Source organism: Vipera ursinii, assembly GCF_947247035.1.
Source record: "Vipera ursinii genome assembly, chromosome: 3".
NCBI classification, from domain to species: Eukaryota; Metazoa; Chordata; class Lepidosauria; order Squamata; family Viperidae; genus Vipera; species Vipera ursinii.
The window spans coordinates 198,647,685-198,670,558 of record NC_139516.1 but is presented as its reverse complement, the minus strand read 5'-3'; the positions used below and the strand labels follow the sequence as shown (position 1 = coordinate 198,670,558).

The 22,874-nt window shown below is 39.9% G+C and overlaps 1 protein-coding gene across 1 annotated transcript in view; it reads right to left on the bottom strand.

Annotated features, from left to right (window-relative positions):
* Positions 1–2,849: 2,849 nt before the first annotated feature.
* Positions 2,850–22,874, bottom strand: part of COL14A1 (collagen type XIV alpha 1 chain) — a 121,749-nt gene continuing 101,724 nt past the window's right edge. The window contains exons 45-47 of the mRNA XM_083359816.1: positions 10,194–10,271; positions 8,587–8,742; positions 2,850–3,696 (exon numbers count right to left, since the gene is read on the bottom strand). Of these exons, the coding sequence (XP_083215942.1) occupies positions 3,428–3,696; positions 8,587–8,742; positions 10,194–10,271 (503 nt within the window). The 3' untranslated portion in view covers positions 2,850–3,427. The remainder of the gene's footprint in view (positions 3,697–8,586; positions 8,743–10,193; positions 10,272–22,874) is intronic.

The window sequence follows — 22,874 nt, the reverse complement described above, 5'->3', positions numbered from 1 at the left end:
TGCAAATGAACAGCTGTCTGCAAGGGGTATAAATCCTTCCATTCCCCACCATCCAGTCAGAGCTGAAGAAGCTTCTTGGATGAGAAGCGAAAGGTCTTCAAAGAAAAACAAGAAAGTCCAGTTGCCTCGTGAAAAAGCATCTTTGGGTCTACTGATAACTGTTCTGTTGAGCTAGTTTTATGTTACCAGCACTAAGTCTCCATATCCTAAACAGATGATCCCACAATAATTTCTCTGTCCCAAACAATTCATGATTCCTCTTTCCACCTCATCCAAGTTTGTGGTCATCACTACATCTTATGGTAATGAATTTGCATTGATTAATTACGTATGTACAGATTAACAATGTTCTGTTATCTCCTTCTGACAGAAGGAAAATGAGGAGTACTAGGATTTAGTCAAGGGACGCGGTGGCTCAGTGGGTTAGGACGCTGAGCTTGTCGATCAGAAGGTCGGCAGTTTGGCGGGTCGAATCCCGAGTGCCGCGTAACAGAGTGAGCGCCTGTTACTCGTCCCAGCTTCTGCCAACCTAGCAGTTCGAAAGCACCTAAAAATGCAAGTGGAAAAATAGGGACCACTACGGTGGGAAGGTAACAGCGTTCCGTGTGCCTTTGGCGTCTAGTCATGCCGGCCACATGACCACGGAGATGTCCTTGGACAAGCGCTGGCTCTTCGGCTTTGAAACGGAGATGAGCACCGGCCCCTAGAGTCGGAAACGACTAGCACTCATGTGCGGGGGAACCTTTACCTTTACCTTAGGATTTAGTATTCTCTTCTGGCTATACTTTAGATGATAGTGTGTAACATTGCTGACCACTTGATATTATTATAAGCAAGTTTGTCAACCATGGGTCCCCCAAATGGCATACCTTCAGTTAAAATATTAAAAGCACAACATTCAGAAAGCCACCAAAAGTAACCAGGCACATAGCACTTATACTTTTGCACAAACCTTTGCCCATACTTTTGCAAAAAGGCAAAAGTATTCAAATGGCCAAAGAGTCATTGTAGACCTTCTAGAACAGGGGTGTCAAACTGCCGGCCTGTGGGCCAGATGTGTCATGATGAAACCGCACCCACCCCATTGCAGGCAATGGGGAAAAAGCTCCAATATGTCGCGCGACATCACATGACATTGCGAGTTTGACATGTCTGTTCTAGAAGATGTTTGCACATCTGGTTAGAAATCTACAGATAATAGGGCAAAACCTCTGCCTGAATTGAGAATGTAGATACTTTCACTGTTCCTCTTCTAAATGCTTCACAGTGATTGTAATTTATAGGAACATCTGGCAACATCTGTTAATTTTCCAGAATGTAAGCATTACTAGAGTTTGGGGGAGAAAATTGAAACAACCCATATGTTCATTACTATTTCTGGCATGCCTACATACAACAAAACATTTAAAGATAATTAAATTAGCATTAGTAGCAAATTGTCATCAGAAGGAATTAAAGGATTTTTTTCTTTTCTTGAAATCGCACAGTTGTTTCATAACATGAGTATAGTTAATTATGACTACAAATTGATTATTCAGTTGCAAAACTGTAAAAGTGAGCTTCAATGGGTACAGAAGTACCATATCCCAATCCTTGCTTGTAGCATGTATTATAAATGCAAACTGATGTTTTTTAAAATTCAGAGTTTCAGTGATTAATCCAGATTTAATGCCTTCGCCACTGACTTTTCTCTATAATTCTCTAAAACTTAATTGTCATACAGTGTAATCAGCGTCCCCCAATAATTTGTGAAGTTCACATGAATTGCTGATAAAATTACTAATCCTCCTTATAGTCTTTATAAAATTACTAGTCCTCCTTAGTCTTTAGTTTTCGGATATATTATATATTACTGAGTGAATATATTACTGAAAAGAGTTTAAGAAGCCACTAAGGTAAAATCAAAATTTAAATTACAAGTTTGCATTAGTTCTTATCTAAGCAGTATGTTTTTGGTATCTCGAAATAAAAAGTTACTCAATCCATGATTAGTGTAATATCAGGCTGGAGCCTGTTAAGACAAATCTTGCAAGCAAAATAAAAACAATTTTCAGTTCACTTCAATGCTACTTCAAAATATTTAAGGAAAAATTTATTATATTGAATTAAGTAAAAAGTTATTAAATCCATTTGTCGTATCTAGAGCCTCTTAAGACAGACCTTAAGAGCAAAATTAAAATGATTGTCTAAAGTCCAATGAGAGTTAACATCTTTCAAGATGTTTGCATTTGAAACATTTAAGGAAAACTTTTTTTAAATATTGAGTTAGGTAGTGAGTTGTAATCAACATGCTTCAATGGCTTCATGTTGAAACAATTTCTGACTCATAAGGAACAACATTGTGGGATGACAATCAGAAATATCCTGAGGAAAGACCATCTTTAAATTACTGCCTGTAGCATGCTGTGAATTCAACATTTCCTAGCAAACAATACTAAGAGATTGCATATAGTGTAATCAAAAAGGGGCATCTTATACCTTTCCAACAACTTTTAAAAAAGAATATTCAGGAAAAATTGTATCATGCTAATCTCACATGCGCAACATATTTTCAACCTTATTCTAGAGAAGTGTGAGGAATTAGATGCCGATATGTGGAATGAATTAATGAATAAATGCTGGAATAAAGAGATAGACCAAATGTGGTTCTTAAGCAGTGATCTTCAGTATTGATAGAATAGATTTTTGACTTGCAGGAAAAATGAGGATATCCAAGTCAGTTTAACTAAGCAGGACTTTGCTAACTAGACTGATAATACAAATTTGAAATTGAAGGTTAATAAGATCAGACATACAATTCAATTTTGAATTGAAACCAGGGCCTCTTAAAATCAGTACAGTAGAAAAAATAGTTATAAAAGTTTGCCACTTTATTTGTATAGAAAACAGAGTAATATTAAACCCACAATAAATTATTGGTGCATTTGCAACAGGTATTTATTTCATGGGAATATTGTGGGATGAGAAAAATAAACCCACTTCATATACATCTTTATATTGAGAATTAAAAAAAAAAACTTCATAGTAGCTTTAGTAGGTTTACTCCGAGGGAAGCACATATTTAAAATTTAGACAAAAAAAATCAGAAAGCAAGGGATAAAAGAAGAACTCTCCCTGATTTAATTCAAATTTGCCATCTGGCATTGCAATATTTTGAAATGTGCGTTGAACCATATTCATAGCCTAACTACAAACATCTACAAATACATCTTTTGGAATTTTCACTTAACCATAAACCACTATACTGTTAATAATTTCTGCATGCAATGTAATTAGCTCTTTCCTGTTTCATCAAAATGGTTTTGTACAATATAGTTTTTCCTTTAAGGTATATGCTTGCAAACAGTTTCCATGACAATATTTAGGTCAACCAGACACAGGCCTAAACATTAGCTTATGTAACATACACAAAGAATATAAAGGCAGTTCAGTGTGAGGGTTTTTTAATTGACTGACTGCGTTTTGGAGAGCTGATGCTTCTTTTGGAGATTCTCCTCGGAAAGTGGCTTATTCCAGCAGCCTCCATTTCTTCATCCACTGGTGTGAATTCTGGTTGTGCAATGTGAGGATAAGCGTAGGATCCTAGATAGGGCTCTGGTTGATCTTCATAAGGATCCTCAGAATCATACAGTTGATAGGAGTTATGGGTTAATGGCACAACTGGAACGTCTTGATCTGTTGGATCCCCATAGCCACCTTAACCCACAAAGAAACGACACAGTTAATGCAAGAGGGAATTAAAGCTAAAGCATCTCTAGAAACTGAGTCCATTTTAAACATAAAAAATATATCATCAGCAAATAATCTTGTAAAATTAAATAATCAACATTAACCCAACCAGAGAATTTGTTGTTAAATGTAAGAGCTATATAAATAATCTTATATATTAAAAAAGGAGTCCCTGCAGATTTTACTCCACTAGTCATTGTTGACTTTAGGGGACGGTGCTCATGTCCATTTCAAGGCCACTGAGTCAGCTCTGTCCAAAGACATTTCCATGGTCAGGTAGCCAGCATGACATTGTGGAGCACTGTTACCTTCCCACTGAAGTGGTACCTATTTATCTGCTCACATTTGCATGCTTTCGAACCACTAGGTTGGCAGGAGCTGCAGCGAGGACGGGAACTCACCCTGTCACATGGTGCTCGGTTCTCAAACCTGGGCTACAGTTTTCCAGCCAAGAAGCCCAGCATCTTAACCAATGAGCCACTACCTGCCCCAATCTTATATAGTAACCTTCTAAAAATGGGAACATTTATGACTAATGTTGCATTAATAATATTGGGAACATTGCAGTCAGTGTGAAGTGATTGTCATGCAATACTTACTAAAGGCTTTAATTTAAAAAAAACAGAACAAGATTTGGTCTACATCTAAGTAAAGTCTATGTTGTATTTAAATTATGTCTTGTCCATTTTAGAGACCCTTGCCTTAAACCAGGGGCAGGCAACCTTGGCTCTTTTATGACTCATGGACTTCAACTCCCAGAATTCCTGAGCCAGCATGGCTCAGCTTGAAAACTCTCCCTTTCCCCTCAGCATGGCTGGCTCAGGAATTCTGGGAGTTGAAGTCCATGAGTCATAAAAGAGCCAACGTTGCCTACCCCTGCCCTAAACCATCAGTGCTGTTGGTTGAAAAGGCTTGAGGCAGTTCAATAATCATTTCTGATGTTTGTGCAAATGAAAGAAAAAACAAACTCTACCCGAAATCAGTTTCTTTCACCTTCCATATTGGTAGCCATTGTAAGGGAATGAGCCTTTAAAATTGAAAATGAACAATGGTAAGGGATGGGGGAAAGAGGGGGAAAGGATAGGAGTAAATGGACAACAAAGAAAAACATACAGGTCAGTAAAAGACATTTCAGAAGCCAAGTTGAAGTATACACATTCATCTTGCATTTTACACCTACATGCAAAGTTTTGAGGCACCCAGGCCAAATTGTATCTTTCTGTGAATTGGTAAGTGAGTGAAAGCTGGCAAACCTCTACTTGACACAAAGTTAAGGACATCTTTCTGGAAATTTGAATACACAATTATTTGTTATATGTAATTGTTTCTTCCCACCCCTCTGGGCCACCAAGCTGGAAAGGTTGGGGATCACTGGTCTATAATATTCAAGTCTGGAGATTGAAATCCATTCCAAAATCTTTATCTTTCTTTTCTACAAGAGTTTATGGCTGATTGGGAAGATAGTTTCAGACTGTGATCTTGCTGATATATACAGCCTCTTTTCAGCTTCACTTGATTCTGATAGAAGAAAACATTTGTACTACCGTGTTGAACTGTGGAATCCTTGATGCTCTCTGAGCTTAGTCATTTTCTTGCAGACGTTTCACTACCCAACTAGCAATAACAAGAGTAACAGAATTGGAAGGGACCTTGGAGGTCTTCTAGTCCAACCCCCTGCTCACACAGGAGACCCTATACCTTTTCTGTCAAGTGATTGTCCAGTCTCTTCTTAAAGGCCTCCAGGGATGGAGCACCCACAATTTCAACAGTGCTAGTGAATGTGGGGTTTTCTCCCTCTGAATGTACAGTAGCTTGTATTGCTACTGTTGGTGGGGGTGTCCTTTCCTCCTTGTAGTTTCGTGATAAGGATATTGTTTTCTACTTGTTTGTTTGTCTGGAGTTACTCCCTGCTTATCTGGTTATAAGCTGCTGAAGAGGATATGGTCTGGTCATTTTGTTTCATTATCTTTAATTGTCTCTTTTAAATGTGTATAAATATGGTTTATCTCTGAGTGTCTCCCTTAATGGCTATAGCAGGGGAGAAAACTCCACACTCATTAGCACTGATGATGTTACCTGTTGGGTAATGAAATGTCTGCAAGTAGGCCACTAAGCTCAGACAGCACCAAAGTCTCCATAGTAGGGCATGAGTAGGAATATATTGGTATTTGGTTGAATCCATGTTTCCTTCTAGCTACACAATACTTCACCAATGGCTGCCCCACAACTTTAAAGCCTAACAGAGTCAACTTGCTTAGTATCTGGCAAGATGTTCTTCAAATATCTTACCCTTCCCCCTCCCCTCTAAAATAGCTTGCATGATTGTGCGTGAACAGTTTGATTTTTATTTCCTTAGTCCAAAAGACTTTGTCCCAAAATATTTCAGGCCTTTCAACTTTTTCTTCTGCATACTTTAGACACTGACTTTGGTGATAAAGTTAAAGTTGCTCTTCACTACAAAGTAGATAAGCAACCTGTGGACAACCAGTCTAGTGTCGGCTAAGCTTTTCAATAGGTTATATTTTTAGGGATTGGTGGGTTCTATTTTTGATCCAGATCCAGCCTTGACTTCAATAGCTCCACAAAACTTCTATTTGTTAATGTTTTTCACCACTGAAATGGTTAGCTGGAAACTTTACAGATCTTATATCTCTATGGCCTTCTTCTACTTTGTAAGAGTGGATTATTTTCATTTTCAAACACTGCATCCATAGTTGTGAAAATAGGCAGGACACAATCACAACCTTAGCTTAAATGGGTCAGAGTGCTTGTTTACTGGTAAAATTCTATTTTTCCACCTAAGTGTATGTCTACCGAGCCAATTAACTTACAGGACCTTAGTACTAACTTTACAGTAAAAAAAAAGAATAGCACAGATTCATTTAAATTCATCTAAATTTGTTCCCCCGACATACTCACTGTTTTGTTTTTCTTCCACTCTGAATCTGCAAAGAGCTGCACACGAATAGTTAGCATGCATTCAAGTTTGCAAAAAAAGATGTCAAATTTAACTGGATACCACGTAGAGGTTGTGTCAGCTTCTGCTCCCTTAAGGAATCCCTGAACATTACAGTTTGATCGGGGATGTCTAAACTTAGACATGCCACTATGTTGGATGTAAATAAACCTTAATTATAAAGATTCTTCACTTGCAAGATCCAAGGGATTGTTTCATGCTGCACAACCCAACACATGGAAGGATCCCATGCAATCTACCTATTGATGCCAAATTTCCCTCAGTTCCTTTTGTGGCCTCTCTATTTCCAAAACAGGGGTTTTCAAGAATTGCATTTACAACCACATTTCCTTATCAATTCCTCATCAACAATTTGTGTTGTTGACGCCTTGAGAGTAGAACATTCCTTTCTGGCAGCAGGTTGGAAGGGAAGATTGATGGAGTAGTCAAATAACTTTTTGATACATTTTGTTTGTTGTGAGGGAGAATACAAGTAGTTCTCGACTTACAACCATTCTTTAGTGACCATTCAAAGTTACAACGGCACTGAAAAAAGTGATTTATGACTGTTTTTCGCACTTAACGATCGTTGCGGTATCCTCACAGGCAGGTGATCAAAATTCGGACGCTTCGCAACTGACTCATAATTATGGCGGTTGTAGTGCCCCAGGGTCATGTGATCCGCTTTTGTGACCTTCTGACAAGCAAAGTCAACGGGGAGGCCAGATTCACTTAGTAACTGTGTTACTAATTTAACAACTGAAATGATTCACAACTGTGGCAAGAAAGATCATGTAATGGGACAAAAGTCACTTAACAACTGTCTCACTTACAATACAAATTTTGGGCTCAGTTGCGGTCATAAGTCAAGGACTACCTGTAGTAGCTAGGTTGAAGCTTATGGCCAAATAACATCAAAGTCATGGCTGTCCTTTAGAGGAACCTCTTAATATTTTTGAGGAGTCTTAGTAGTTTGAAAACCACTGCTTTAGTCAGAAAAAAATTAAGACATACTCATGCAGTAGAAATAGTCAGGCTGTTCTTGGAAGATGTATGTACCATCCATTTGTTACGACATTATGCATTTTTGCTTAATGAGAGACTTAGTTAGTAAAATTCATTCTTCCATGCTGTTTGAAAGCTCATGAATAAGAAAGTTGGATAACTATCTTTCCTCCTCAGGGGAAATATATAAAATATCAGCTGAAGAAATGAAGAAGGGGATTACATGAATAAAGCATTCAGATGAGATGGAACAGATTAGTTGGATAGCATAGCAATATCATAATAAGTGCAACAGACAAAAACAAAATACTTCTAATTTTATGTAATTTTTATAAGGTTTTTTTTTTCCTTTTCTTAGTAGAAGGTCACATCGCCTCCTTTTAAAACAGTTAAGGCAACTGCCATTCCTGCCTTAGTAACCTTTAGATTTACTTTTGGCTCAGAAAGTTCATCCACCATTTTTGAATCCGCTTCAAGATTCATCCTGATGTCAATCCAGATTTATATTACAGGGCTACTAGAAAGAGAGGTGAATGAAATTTTCTCCTCGCAGTTGTGACCAAGTAGCCAACATGGTTAGAATCAACACATATATTTATAATGAAATTCATAATGAGTGGAATCATGTTACAAACAGGTCTTTTGGTTTTTAATAAAAAAAAAGAAGACGTAAAAATGGTAGTTCCAAAATCGTAATGATTGCAACAATGGCTGCAAATATGCATGAAGAATACACCGAACGCTAAAAGAGAGGCATTGTTTTGTTGTGTAAACACCAATTCTCCTTCTGCAACAAACACTGAACACCAAAACCTTTTGCTACAGCACTTAGCTTTGAAGGCAGGCACAGAAAAATACAAGCAAAACTAAATTCCAAGCTGGAAAAGAATACTTACCACCTGTTCCATAACCCGCACAAGAGGAAGGATCACAGTACCCTGGCTGTCCAGGTGTTCCCTGTGACCCAGGAGGACCTGTGCGACCGGCTGTTCCTCTAGGACCAGGTGACCCTGGAGGCCCAGGAGTGCCAGTTCGACTCTCACCTGGAGGTCCTGTGGGGTACAGGAAGCGTCAGTAAGAATTTCACCTCTGCCCTATTGCAAAAAGTCAATCCCTCATTAATATTTAAGACAGGAGTATCCAACCTTGGCAACTTTAAGACTGGTGGACTTCAATTTCCAGAATCAGTTTTAAAGTTGTCAAGGTTGGAATCCCCTGATTTAGGTTTGAACTGATGACAGAATTTCAAAATTGACCACGTTTTTACAAGTTTCCTAGAGCCACTGCGATTGAGTGACATATGCAATTAGTGGAAAAGTGAGCAATTAAGAATTGATTCAAGGACAGGCACCTGCACTTTGGCCTGTTTTTCAAACCATTGTTAATTATGCATGTTCTCAGTGTGTGGGCAAACTCACAGTCACCACATAAAAACTTGCTTAGCCCATTTAGGGCAAGAATAGAATAGAATAGAATAGAATAGAATAGAATAGAATAGAATAGAATAGAATAGAATAGAATAGAATAGAATAGAATAGAATAGAATAGAATAGAATAGAACCTTGGAGGTCATCTAGTCCAGCCCCCTGCTCAAGCAGGAGAACCTATAACATTTCAGACAAAAGGCTGCCCAGTCTCTTCTTTAAAACCTCCAGTGATGGAGCACCCATGATTTCTGAAGGCAAAGCTATTCCACTAGTTAATTGTCCTCACTGTTAGGAAATTTCTCCGTAATTCGAGGATGCTTCTCTTTTTGGTCAGTTTCTAGCCATTGTTTCTTGTCCTGCCCTCTGGTGCTCTGGAGAATAGTTTTACCCTCTCTTCTTTGTGGCAGCCCCTCATATACTGGAATACTGCTATCATGTCACCCCTATTTCTTCTTAGACTAGCCAAACCCAAGTCCTGCAGCCGTTCTGCGTATGTTTTAGTCTCCAGGCCCCTGATCATCTTAGTTGCTCTTCTCTGTACTTTTTCTAAAGTCTCAACATCTTTTTTGCAGTATTCCAGGTGTGGTCTCCCTAGGGTTTTAAAAAGTGGTACTAATACTTTGTGTGATCTTGATTCTACGCCCGTTTATACAACCCAGGATTGTATTAGCTTTTTTGGCTGCTGCTGCACACTTGCTGGCTCATAGTCAAGTGATCGTCCACTAGGGCTCCCAGGTCCCTCTCACGGTTACTGTTTTTGAGCCAGGTCTCGCCAAATCTGTACTTAAACCTTTGATTTATATATTGATATATTCGTAAAGAAACAAAGGAGGACAGAATACTGTGCCAAATTGCACCTAGAGCCATTCCAACGTTTTTAGGAAATTAAAAGAATGCAGAAATGATTGTTCAGACTTGAAGGCCAGGTAGAAAAAATATCCAAATCGGTGCATATTTTTGGAAGAGAAGACTTAGCATATTTGTCAGGAAATGCCCTTCCTGTAAACGTGAATGGTAGAACCACCTGATCCACCTTATTGAAAAAAAATTGGAGGTCTACAGTACATATAATTTACCTGCTGGCCCTGGAGGACCTCGTGGGCCTTGGTTTCCGATACCTGGGTTACCTCGTTCTCCCTTTTCCCCCGGTGAGCCTGTTTAACGAAAAAGAGAGAAATCAGAACAGATAGAGGAAAAAAGAATGATACGTATTTCTCTCTGGGCATCTTTTACTAATTAAAAGGAAGGTAGGAGGCCAAGAAAAATGATTCTGGAACCCTTGTAGCTATAAGCATCATGGAAAGTTGCTACACTAGATTTTTGCTGAAGTTCCTCTCAAATGGCATAGCACTGCTATTTTTTTTTAATTACATTTATATCCCGCCCTTCTCCGAAGACTCAGGGCGGCTTACAATCTAGGAAGCACAAATCAATGTGCTTAGCAATAGCCTTCATTCTATGTATATGCCTGCTTATTAGGGCTTTCGTCCCCCCCCCCAGCGGCATTTTTACAAAGCCAGCTTATTGCCCCCAACCATCTGGGTCCTCATTTTACCTACCTCGGAAGGATGGAAGGCTGAGTCAACCTTGAGCCTGGTGGGACTCGAACCTGCACTAATTGCAGGACATCACTGACTCTTTTTGCCTTGGTCAATAGGCAGGGAATATAGAAGAAACAGTTGAAGGCATTGGGTATGGTTAGTCTACAGAAAAGGGCTCTCGGGAAGATAAGACAGGACTTTTCCAATATTTGAAGGGTTCCAACACAAGGGAATATCTGTAGCTCAGGATTAAACTGTGGGAGTGTGTGATGCTCTCTGAGCTTGGTAGTTTGCTCACAGTCATTTCATTACCAAACTAAGTAACATGCACAACATGGTTGGCTGGCGAATTTAGGGAGTTGAAATCCACTACTTATCTTAAATTGGCAAATTAGCTCCTCCCTTGAAGCGAAAGGCTTGTCTTCTCAGGTAGACTTTAAGACAGTACATTTAAAAAGTTTGTTGTTGTTTAGTTGCTAAGTTATATCTGACTCTTCACTGAGGCAGGACATAAAGTGAGACAGGACATAAAGTGAAGGCAGGACATAAAAGTGAGGCATAAAGACAAACGCGTGTATTAGTTAGAAAAGAACAAGGAAATGGAAAATGCCAAACCACGAGTTCATCTGTCTCTCACACCTATTTAGTCAAGCATAGAGCTGTGATACATCTAACCACATATGTCTCGTTTGTAGCTAACCACAAACATGGTGCCGGAAACTTAAGTGCTTCTACAAGGAACCTGTGACCTCGATCAGTAAAAAGGTTGCAAGATATTTAGCTAAATTCAGCATAGCAACAAGGGGGGGCTGGGGGCTGTACGACAAGGGGGCTGTAATTCAAGTAACCAATCAATGCTCATAAGTTACATTTCCGTGTTTTGCTGCTTTTGAAGACTATATATGTACTTGCTTTTCCATGAAAAGGTGTTCAGACATTGATATTGCTTTTTTGCTCTGAACCTTTTGCGCAAAATAAAACAAACTTCTTTTGATTCCGGGGTCTGAGTCTCTTGATTCTGCAACATCACAACTCCACGGAGCATAGCACACCAGGCCCCCTGTCCTCCACTGTCTCCCAGAGTTTGCCCAAATCCTGTGTCAATGACACTAACCATCTCATCTCTGCCCTCCCCTTCTCCTTTTGCCTTCCATCTTTCCCAGCATCAGGGTCTTTTCTAGTGGGTCCCCTCTCCTCATTTGAGCTTTAGCTTCAGTCGCTGTCCTTCCAAAGGACAGTCAGGCCTGATTTCCTTTAGGACTGACTGATTCGATCACCTTGCAGTCCAAGGGACTCACTCTCAAGGGCCTTCTCCAACACCACAATTCAAAAACATTAATTCCATATACTTTATCTGAGGTGCTTAGCTGTCTGTAGTTTACCCCTCAACCTGATTTACAATTCCAAGCTCAGCACTTTAGCCATATGTGTCAGGACCCACCCCAATCCACGTCTTAGGAAAACAAAACTCTTGGAGTCAGTTCTAGTCCAAAGGGAATCTTTACTAGGACATGCTTGGTTGTGGGAATACAAGACAGGACTTAGTATTGTTTTACAAATTGAGATTTTATAAAGGGTACCCGGTTCAACCCCCCTTCCCTCAACTCCATTTGGTCAGCCCCCATCATTCTACTTCGTGTCATCCCTTTCGTGGGGGGGGGGGAAAAAGGAACTTCGAATCTTTATGGTTATTGCCTTCTTCCTCTCCAGAATTTAAAGAAGACACAAGCCAGATGCCTTCTTCTCTAACCCTCCCTTTTGTTCCCCCCCAGTTCAAAAGGTTCCCTTGGTCTTTGAAATAACCTAAGGCAGGTTGAATCCACATGCACTCCTCCTTCCTCGGGAGATGGCAGAATCCATAGGGGGGGGGATAATGTTTTAAACATACATTTATGAATGTGATATAAATGGATTCTGACAATATGCTTATTATGGACACCCAGAGCTGAGTAGCCAACTTCTGTTAAGCACTGCATTTTCAAAAGATTGCTGCTGGACGGGCTGCCAGGAGCAAGATTTTCAGAGAAACGTTGAGCTGCAAAAGGAAAAAAAAACAAAACAAAAAAAAACACAACAACTAACCTCTCACAATTTCCCTGCCAGAAGCTCTACCTGAATAGAAGTCTGACTGCCTGAAATGTCTTGTGGGCAGAAAGGAAGGGTCGACATACAGTATAGCAAAAGCAAATCTATTGAACCACCAGGCAGTATTCAGGAAAGCAAAGGAGCTGAATTTTCCACATGTGAAGTTGGCAATCGTAAGAACTCTGCTTTACTTCAAAGCTTTATAAACCTGAGCTTACTGATGCCCCCCCCCCCTTCCGCCCTTCTTTCATTTTTTTCCAGGTTTTCTGTCGCAGTCATTTCGCTTCCTTTCATTTTGTACTGTATATGCATGCTCGGAATTAAAGCTGGCATTTCAGGATCGGCGGCTTATAAAACTAACACTGTCAGAGAATCACTAGCTATTCCCTCCGAATGTTCAGTGTGTACACTTTGCTAACTGCGATGGCTGCTTGACTTTCTAATGGCTGTAAAGAAACTGTATTAATATTGCTTTTACAGAGGCAGAATTAGAAAGAAACTTCCTCAACAGGGGAATTCTGAAATATAGTTGGACACATGATACAATTTGCCCCCCCCTCCTCTTGCAAAACCTGGATTTGAAAACCAGACAGAAGATGTTATTTATTTATTTTTCAAATGGGCTATCCATTTGAGCATACCTCAGGGGATGCCACAAAGAAGAGGGAGTCAAGCTATTCTCCAAAGCACCTGAAAGCAGGACAAGAAGCAATGGATGGAAACTAGTCAAGGAGAGAAGCAACCTGGAACTAAGGAGAAACTTCCTGACAGTTAGAACAAATAACCAGTGGAACAACCTGCCTCCAGAAGTGGCGAATGCTTCAACACTGGTAGTTTTTAAGAGGAGACTGGACAGCCCTTTGCCTGAAATGGTATAGGGTTTCCTGCCTGAGCAGGGGGTTGGACTAGATGACCTCCAAGGTCCCTTCCAACTTCTTCTTCTTCTTCTTCTTCTTCTTCTTCTTCTTCTTCTTCTTCTTCTTCTTCTTCTTCTTCTTCTTCTTCTTCTTATTCTTATTCTTATTCTTATTCTTATATTATTATTATTATTATTATTATTATTATTATTATTATTATTATTATTATTATTAGTGGCAGAAGCAAAACCAGACATACTTATTTCCTGACCTGTATTACAATGCCATTATGGGGTGGGCCTTGCGCAGTCAGATCACCTCACAGAACACACACAAATAAACACAAAAATTGGTCCTTGTTGCTTGATAGCAAAAAAAACCAGGCCTGGCTTGTTTTCTGCCAGTCATTGCTAATTACTTTCAAAGAACTTGCTGCAGCAGGCCTGCTTTTCGACTAAGGAATTATTAAAAAGCCCCCCTTTGTTTGGATTGTTATTTTTCCCCCCCTGGGAATCAAGTTATACTAACTGACAATGAGCCGGAAGGACCTTTGGGCAGATTGTTACTTTCAGGGTCTATGGGCTCTGCTTTCCCAGATCTCCTGTTCTCACTTCATGTGTTATTTCCACTTTATTTTTATTATTATTGTTTTTATAAATAACTCAAGGTGATGAACACACACAATACTCCTTCCTCCTCCCATTTCCCCCACAACAGCACCCCTGTGAGGTGAACTGGGCTGAGAGAGTGTGACTGGTCCAAAGTCAGCCAGATGGTTTTTCGGGCCTAAGGCGGGACTAGAACTCTCAGATTCCCTGGTGATTGGCTCAAAGTCACCCAGCCAGTTTTCATGCCTAAGGCAGGACTTGTTCTGTTCCAGCCTACGACCAGCCCTGTTTGTGTATCAGGGTCAACCCCTTTTTCCTTTTAACAATCAATAGGCTGGAAAGAACCCAACCCATATTTATTTACAGTTCCAAATAATAAAGTCTTTAAAACAAAAAAGCAGCAGAATATTTTCTTCAACCAAAAATACATGATTCAAAACATCCAACAAGAGTCAAACAAGAGTCAAACAGATTAGCAAGAACAGACCAGGATTCTCTTTGAATGTCTCCGAACAGTTGCCTTCAGCAACCAGCACAGCCCATACCTTCCCCTTTTATTATCTGTCCCAAGGCGCGGCTTCTCAATGCCTTCTCCTCTTTTCACTGAGTTGCCTCACTGATTTTCTCTGGACTGCTCTGCTGGATTGCCTTCTGCTTCTAGCGTCTCTGAACAGATTCAGCTGTGACTCCTCTGAGTCCGACACCTCCTCCTCACACAGCTGAGCCTCATGAGGAACACGACTGGAGGGGCCAGGCTGAGAGTCCTGCAGTGCATCAGAGCCTCCCACTGACACTGAAGGCTCTCCAAACCCCTCCTCCTCCTCCTCAGATTCCTCAGACTCAGCTGCTGGGAGCTCAGGCTGACACTGAATCACAACAGGACTAGAACTCACAGTCTCCTGGCTTCTAGTCTGGTGCTTTAACCACTAGATCAACGCCACCGCCCCCACCACCACCATAGTAGCAAATTGCTTTCTTCCCCAGGTAAATGTCTATGGAGATTCTCAGTCATCCAGGTCATAGTTATCCCAAAGTTGCTTTTTTTTCATGAGGCAACTGGACTTCCTTGTTTTTTTTTTTTCTTTGAAGATGTTTCGCTTCTCATCCAAGAAGCCACTTCAGCTCTGACCATCCAGTCAGGGCTGACGAAGCTTCCTGGATGAGAAGCGAAACGTCTTCCGAGAAAAAAACAAGAAAGTCCAGTTGCCTCGTGGGAAAAAAAAGCATCTTTGGGGTTCCCCCCAGGTAAAAAAAGAAAAGTAGGAAGAACATTGCAAGAGAAGCAATGGGAGGAAGAAAGTTAGAAGAGACATAAATGTGATAACCACCTTCTGGATAGCAACTTCCTGATCCTGGGCTCAGTATTTAGCGTTATGATGGCCAATCCCACTCCTCAAACCTCTCACCACAAGGGATTTTAAATATCCATGGACAGATGCTTGAAATTAAAAGTGGATCCCTGATAAATGGGAAGTTACAATTTAGCCTTTTCCTCCATGTTTTGTCATATCCATGTGTATAACCCAAGAGAGATGAACGAGAAAAAAAAACTGAATCAAATGTAGGCACTGGTGGAATAAACTCTGTAAAGACAGCAGGAGTCAATTCCAATTCAAGGTTTAGCCAAACTGTACTTAAATTGAAATCATGTTTCCATGAATTGTTGGCTTAAAATCTAATCTAACTGGCTTGTAGGTTGCAACCTCCAGAGTTCTTGTCTGGCCAGAAGCTAAGGCTGACGCTGAATATTTAGCATTGTTTCAGAGAGAAGACATAGTCAGGTGGTTTGGCATAAGATTAATAAAGCAATTAGTAGAAAATCAATCACCAAGCCAAGATCCTAGGCTAGTTTCCCAAGCTTTTTTTTTTTTTTTGGAAAGACATAATTGTATTCAGGCTTAAAGGAAACCTGAAGTCATGGTTTTCCATTGCAATTTAATATTAAAAGTACACACTGAAATTCTGAAGAATAAGGGTCGGAGCAGCTGGACTAAATTAACCTCCTTCCAAAATTTGAAAAAGAGTATTTAATACATGTGGAAAAGAAATAATTATCTTGGCCTTCTGCTTTTGGCCCAGTGCTGTTGAAAATACTATGAGGGATACTAGCAATATTCACACTATGTGGCTATGTCAGTTACTCTCCTGGGTGAACCGCTGAAATCCACATCCTGGTAGTAGAAATGCCCAAGTCAAACAGGGAGTGTCCATCTGATTTATTTATTTGGTTACTTATTTATTTCCTTATTTGTTAGCCAATTCTTCTCCAACTCTGGGGAGGTGGAGGAGGAGGGGGAGGGGGAGGGGGAGGGGGAGTGGGAGGAGGAGGAGGAGAAGGAGAAGAAGAAGAAGAAGAAGAAGAAGAAGAAGAAGAAGAAGAAGAAGAAGAAGAAGAAGAAGAAGAAGAAGAAGAAGAAGAAGAAGAAGAAGAAGAAGAAGACAACCACCTGGCAATGGCTAAGAGCAGGAAAGTTGAAGAAAGAGACCGAGGGACTAATTCTGGCTGCACAAGACCAAGAAGAAGACTGTAGTTAGTAGGGGAAAACAACAAATACTATAAATGTTCAGAATCAAATGTTCAGAACCAATCTCACAGTGGACACATACTCTGCTTTAACCCAAATTTCCAATCATATTTTATTTCCTATTCATCTTGTAACTCTTGATTATCTGGCAGAAGCTTGATCTGAGCCTTTTAACAGGAAACTAGCATTTTCCCAATAAAAACAGTACAAGTCGTCCTGAATGCAAACATCCCAATCTGCCTATGAGAGAAACCTGCAGATGGGTAACAGCTGTCCTCTTCATGACCCCTTCCTCACATCTGGCCATTGAGTTCTGTGCCTCTGTGACCATTTCTCTCTTTTTTGGGGGGGGGGGTGGGGGGCTGATAGGAACACTGACCTCAGGGAAGTTGTACTACACAATCACTACATCTGTTGGATGTAAGGGCGAAGAAGCTGGACCAGAAATTAGGAGACTTTCAGTTCTAGATTAGTCTTGAGCCATGAAAATCAGCTGGGTAACTTTGGGCCAGTCTCCTGGTTTCTAGGCCAGCACCTTCACCGCTACACCCACCTGGTTCTTTCCTCTGGTCTCCAGGACAAGAGGGAATTGCATCACTGAAAATGCGGAGAAGAGCCTTTAGTTGACTCTTCTGGTTTTAGTATTTATGATTAACGTGTGAACTATTCAGTCATAAGCTCTCTGGTGGAATAACTGGAAAGCAAATTCCAGCACACAGAAACCACAGCATAATTAATGCTGTTTCTGCTCTGTGTTCAAGGTGCCAACAAATAACTCCAAAGTTGTTGGAACTCATACCTTTGGCATGCAAACAGAGTGTGCCACTCCGCATTTCTAGCTTTTATGTTTACTGTGGGTTTCTTCCCTAAAACAAACAATGGGATTTTTTTTTGTCCTGAAATAATTTCAACGAGAAGAGATGTTACGTGTATAAAGCAAGGCAAAAGTAGAGTGGATATTTAATTCGCAGAAAGAAATAGGTCTTGGGGGGTGGCATGTCTTTTTCTCTCCCTCTTTACTAATTTTATACAGTCTTGTTATCTCATTGACACCGAAGACTGATGGTGCTTTTCAGTTTGGGGCAAAGTCTAATTAAGAGTGAAATTAAAAACAAATGAAATGATGGCAGTTTCAAGGAAGCTCTTATTACAATTGCTTTCATTGTTGTGGAGCTGATTTTTTTTAAAAGTTATAGTGATTTTACTTTGACTTAAGGGTGCAGGTAGCAGCAAAGCAAAATCTGGAAGATTAAAGGATAAACGGCTAAATCAAATTCCCATGGATTTGATTTATCTGGATAAAACACCATTCCTAGAACAATTTAACCAATGGCCAGATCTTCAACTCTTAACCAGCTGCACTGTTTGCTATCTTCTCACCAGGACTTTTGGGTTGTCTTCTCAATTGACTGCTTCAGAGGCCAAGAAATTTCCCTAAAGCATGCATATTGAGTGAAGAGAAAAATCTCTCATTCGTTTTGAATTTATGGCCTGTGCACTCATTCCATTCCAATTCTTAAATCACTTAGAGAGAATTTTTAGATGCATTGATATACAAGTAGTCCTGAATTTACAACCATTTATTTAACGACCATTTGAAATTTTAATGGCACTGAAAAAAGTGATTTACAACTGGTCCTCACAATTAGAACCATTGCAGCATCCCTACATCATGTGATCAAAATTTGTCATCAAAACCAGCCTTTACAATGGTTACAACAGGGGTCTTCAAACTTGGCCCTTTTATGACTTGTGGACTTCAACTCCCAGAATTCCTCAGCCAGCATGCCTGGCTGAGGAATTCTGGGAGTTGAAGTCCACAAGTCATCAAAGGGCCAAGCTTGAACACCCCTGGGTTATAGCATTTATAGATCACTATTTGCAAACTTCCAAGCCAGCTTCCAGCAAGGGAGGAACCAGATTCGCTTAACAACCACGTCATTAACACCTGCAGAGTTTCATTTAACGACCATGGCAAAAAGGTTGCAAAATTGGGCATGAACTCACTGAACAATTGCCTTGCTAAGCAACAGAAATGTGTTCATACTTTGAGGACAATCTGTAAGCTATTGTTTACAACACATTGAGAAATTTAACAAGGAAGCTTAGAAGGAATGAAAGTTTTTTTGCTATTTACCATCAGAATGAAAAGATAAAAAGTCTTTGGAGAATAACTTTATGCTTGGGAAATTGAAAGCTGTGTGAGGGGAAAAAAATAGAAGTCTGACTAGGTACTGATGTCACAAATATAACCTTGGAACATCTCAGAGAAGCAGTCACTGACAAACTATCCTGGTGAAATGAGATGCATCAGATGACAGAGTTGAAATTGACTGAACAACAATATTAAGGACGTTGATTCTTAACTAATGCATGTATATGGACACATAAAATAAATAGTCTTGAGAGTAACTTTTCTGTGCCTATTTCCTATGGGGTATTAATGTCAAATCTTTATTTATATATTACTGATTCTATAGGGACCCTATAGTCCCTATTCGGGGTAAAGTCAGAGAGTCTGGATGGAGCTGAGTGTTTACTGGCTGGATGCCCTTCCTAATGCCTACATGGAGCTCACAGCAGATATTTTTTCTTTGCACCCTAGGAGAGAAAAATCTGCTGCTACCTAGGATTGAACTCTCAGCCTTCCAAGTGGGAGGACAGCATCTTCACCAATAGGCTACCACACCAGTCACAAAAATGTTGCATGTTTATTCAACAAGACTCCACCTTCTGAAATCTCAAACAGATAGGGGGCTTTGCAAAAGTTTCAAATAAGTTTGCAATTATTAATGTGACAGAAAATGGTTGAATGCATAGGTACTTAAGCAGGAATTCAATGTAATTTTTCTTTTTTTATGAATCCATCTTCTTTGCATAACTTTTTTTTTAAAAAACAGCCCTTAGTGCACTCATCAAAAACCAAATAGTGTCCTTGGCTTGAAATTAGAGTTAATCATGAAGGAGATATCTGTTTGCAATCCTTTCTGATACTTATTTCCTTATTAATAAATTAATAGGACATAAATTAATGTCCTATTGGAAAAGATGGAAGTAGTTGATTGTACATGTGTGGAAAGATAGAAACCTTATGGTAACAGATGTTGGTCTTCCAGATACATTGCCAGAAAATCTCTTTGAAAACACAGATGAAATTACAAAATATAGCTTGTCATGTATCCGCACTAGAAGGTTCTTTTCTTGTTTACTGGAAATTTGGACCTCGAATTGATGAGCTGCATGTGGCCAGCAAATCCTCCCTACTTACTAACACAGTCAGGAATACTATCAGCACAGTATTCAGAGACAGCTTATAATTCATTTTCACTGTCAAAGCTAAATCTTGCTATTTGCTAATCTGCCGAAATGTGAATAAATTGAGAATATGGAAACCATGGATATTTTGTCAAGGACATTCTTAAAGTGAATGTTGAAATTTCCACTCAGTCAGTTTGATGGAACTTCTGTATCCATTAAGGCAAAGACATTGGTAGGTGATGAAGTGTTGGTGAAGTGGATGAAATATTCAGAGAACCTCACTCATCTTAATGTTTCATTATCAGGGGTATGTCCAATCACATTTTGAAACAGCTAATGTAAGCTTGCTTCAGTTGTAGCCAACTTTCAAACCTTCACTGTAGTATTGGAAATTGGCAACATTTTCAAAAGTGGTTTTCCATTGCCTTCCTCCTAGGGTGAGAGAGAAGAACTGGCCCTGTCACTCAGCTGGCTTTCATGTCTAAAGTAGGACTGAAACTCAGATTTCTTTACTCCTAATCCAGCATCTAGTTACTAGATCAAACTGGCTGTCTTGGCCCAGAGTAGACCTCTATTAAATATCCTCATAATCACATGTGGATTTGAAAAAATATGCATGTGATTGATATTCTAAGTGTTGCCATCCCTAAGTCTTGTTAATAATTTCATCTTCTCCAAATATCTCCACTTAAAGCTTTGTGAAACTTCAAAGTATCTATTGTTCCACTGCAAAAAACAGATGTTGCAAACAGTCCCATCCTTTTGCTCCAAATCATTGTTTACCTGGAGTTTTGGAAACAATCTCAATATAGTAACAAAGAGATAGATCAAACTCTAATACTGCTGCCATGGTGGCAGAGGAATCCTGGTGGCACTGTGGTTAGAAGACAGTATTGCAGGTTTTATTTTTATTTTTTATTTTAATTCCATTTATATCCCGCCCTTCTCTGAAGACTCAGGGCGGCTTACAAGCTTAGCCCATCGTCTGTAGTTTGACCCTGACAAGGTGCAAAGTTCATTCAGTCATCCACCCTTCCAAGTGTCAACCTTCAAACCAATTTGGCTGCAGCCATCTTCACTTCGTTTTTGGTTGCCACAGTAATGGGAGGGGGGAGATGTATTCTCTCAGTTTAGACATAACAATAATTGTTCTGTGGGAACCAAGGTCAAGTTACCTAAGTTTTGGCCGGCTGAAGCTTCCGTTAGAAAGCCCGCCAAAGTAATTAATTGGGGATTGTGATTTATGACATACTGCAGGGGTGGGGAGTTCAACTTGTTACTTTGTAACCTTAGGGGGGAAACTTTCAGTCTTGGTTTCACCTTTGTACATGCCGATACTATGTACCCATTAAATGTGTTCTTTGAGGAAAGCAATTGCCTCAAGTTCTTATTTCTACTGGTCTCATCTATCAGAACCATGACACCAAAGTCAGTAAATGAGGAGTCAGCTCATTGAGAGAAATATGCTGATATTGTAAACTTCTCAGAGAGAGCTATAAAGCATTATGGGATGGTATATAAGTCCAAGTGCTATTGCTATGGTGGTAGCAGAGTGGTAGCCCAGATTTCTGCAACCCAAGTCTGGTAGCCTGAGTCTTCCAATCCATTGTTATAAAAACAAACAACCAACAAATTGTACTGCTAACTAGATCGTCTTCTTTGTCAACACAGCTGGCTATAAAATTCTCAGCCTGAACTAGCCCAGTGTTGGCAGTCCCAAATAAGCAATTTAATTCTGCCAAAATGCCCTTTAAAACAAATTGAAAACAATTTTGCTGACCAATTCTGAACAGAACTTCAATGCCATGTTGTTTTATCTTATTTATTGCAAACTTAACTTTCCAGCATGTTCTGTGTAAACATACATACTTGGCATTGGTTATTTGGGAAACATTAACACCGTTAAATGCAATGTATGGCAGTGAAAGTTGGACCATAAGAAAGGCTGAGCGCAAAAGAATTGAGGCCTTTGAACTCTGGTGCTGGAGAAGACTCCTGCGAGTCCCTTGGACTGCAAGGCGATCAAAATGGTCAGTCCTAGAGGAGATCAACCCTGACTGCTCTTTAGAAGGCCAGATCCTGAAGCTAAAACTCAAATACTTTGGCCACCTAATGAGAAGGAAGGACTCACTGGAGAAGAGCCTAATGCTGGGAAAGATTAGGGGCAATAGAAGAAGGGGACGACAGAGAATGAGGTGGCTGGATGGAGTCACTGAAGCAGTAGGCGTGAGCTTAAATGGACTCCAGAAGATGGTAGAGGACAGGAAAGCCTGGAGGAACGTTGTCCATAGGGTCGCGATGGGTCGGACACGACTTCGCAACTAACAACAACAACAACAACAACACCATTAAAATTGCTATTTTTCTTCTTTGTAATTCATCTCTTTTACTCTGATGTTAGACCTTTCAGGCTTAAATATATGTATATAAATTAGGCATAGAATGCTACTTTAGATCCTTTTCCTGCTGCATCCCACTTTAGTTTAGTCTCCTCATTTTAACTTTCAGCCTCTTTCTGGTTTCCAATTTCCCATGTCCCTTCCGTAGCTCAACCCCTTTCTTCCCCGTGCTGACAAACAAAGACACTCTTTGAACCTCTTTCCCATAGAAACCTAAATCTTGCCTCTTCTTACTTTGGGGGGGGTCTTGGAGGGTGCTGAAAGATTTGGACCAACTCTGTGACATCAAATCCCATGAATACCAGATGAGAGGTTTAATGCATTAAGTGAAGGGGAAAAAATAACCAAACAATGCAATTCCCAGACGTTCTACATTTGCATGTTAATTGGCTTGGGCTGCTGAATTATACATACACTTACATATGGGGTAAGGGTGTGTGTTTCTCTCCCTCTCTCTCTCTCTCTCTCTCTCTCTCTCTCTCTC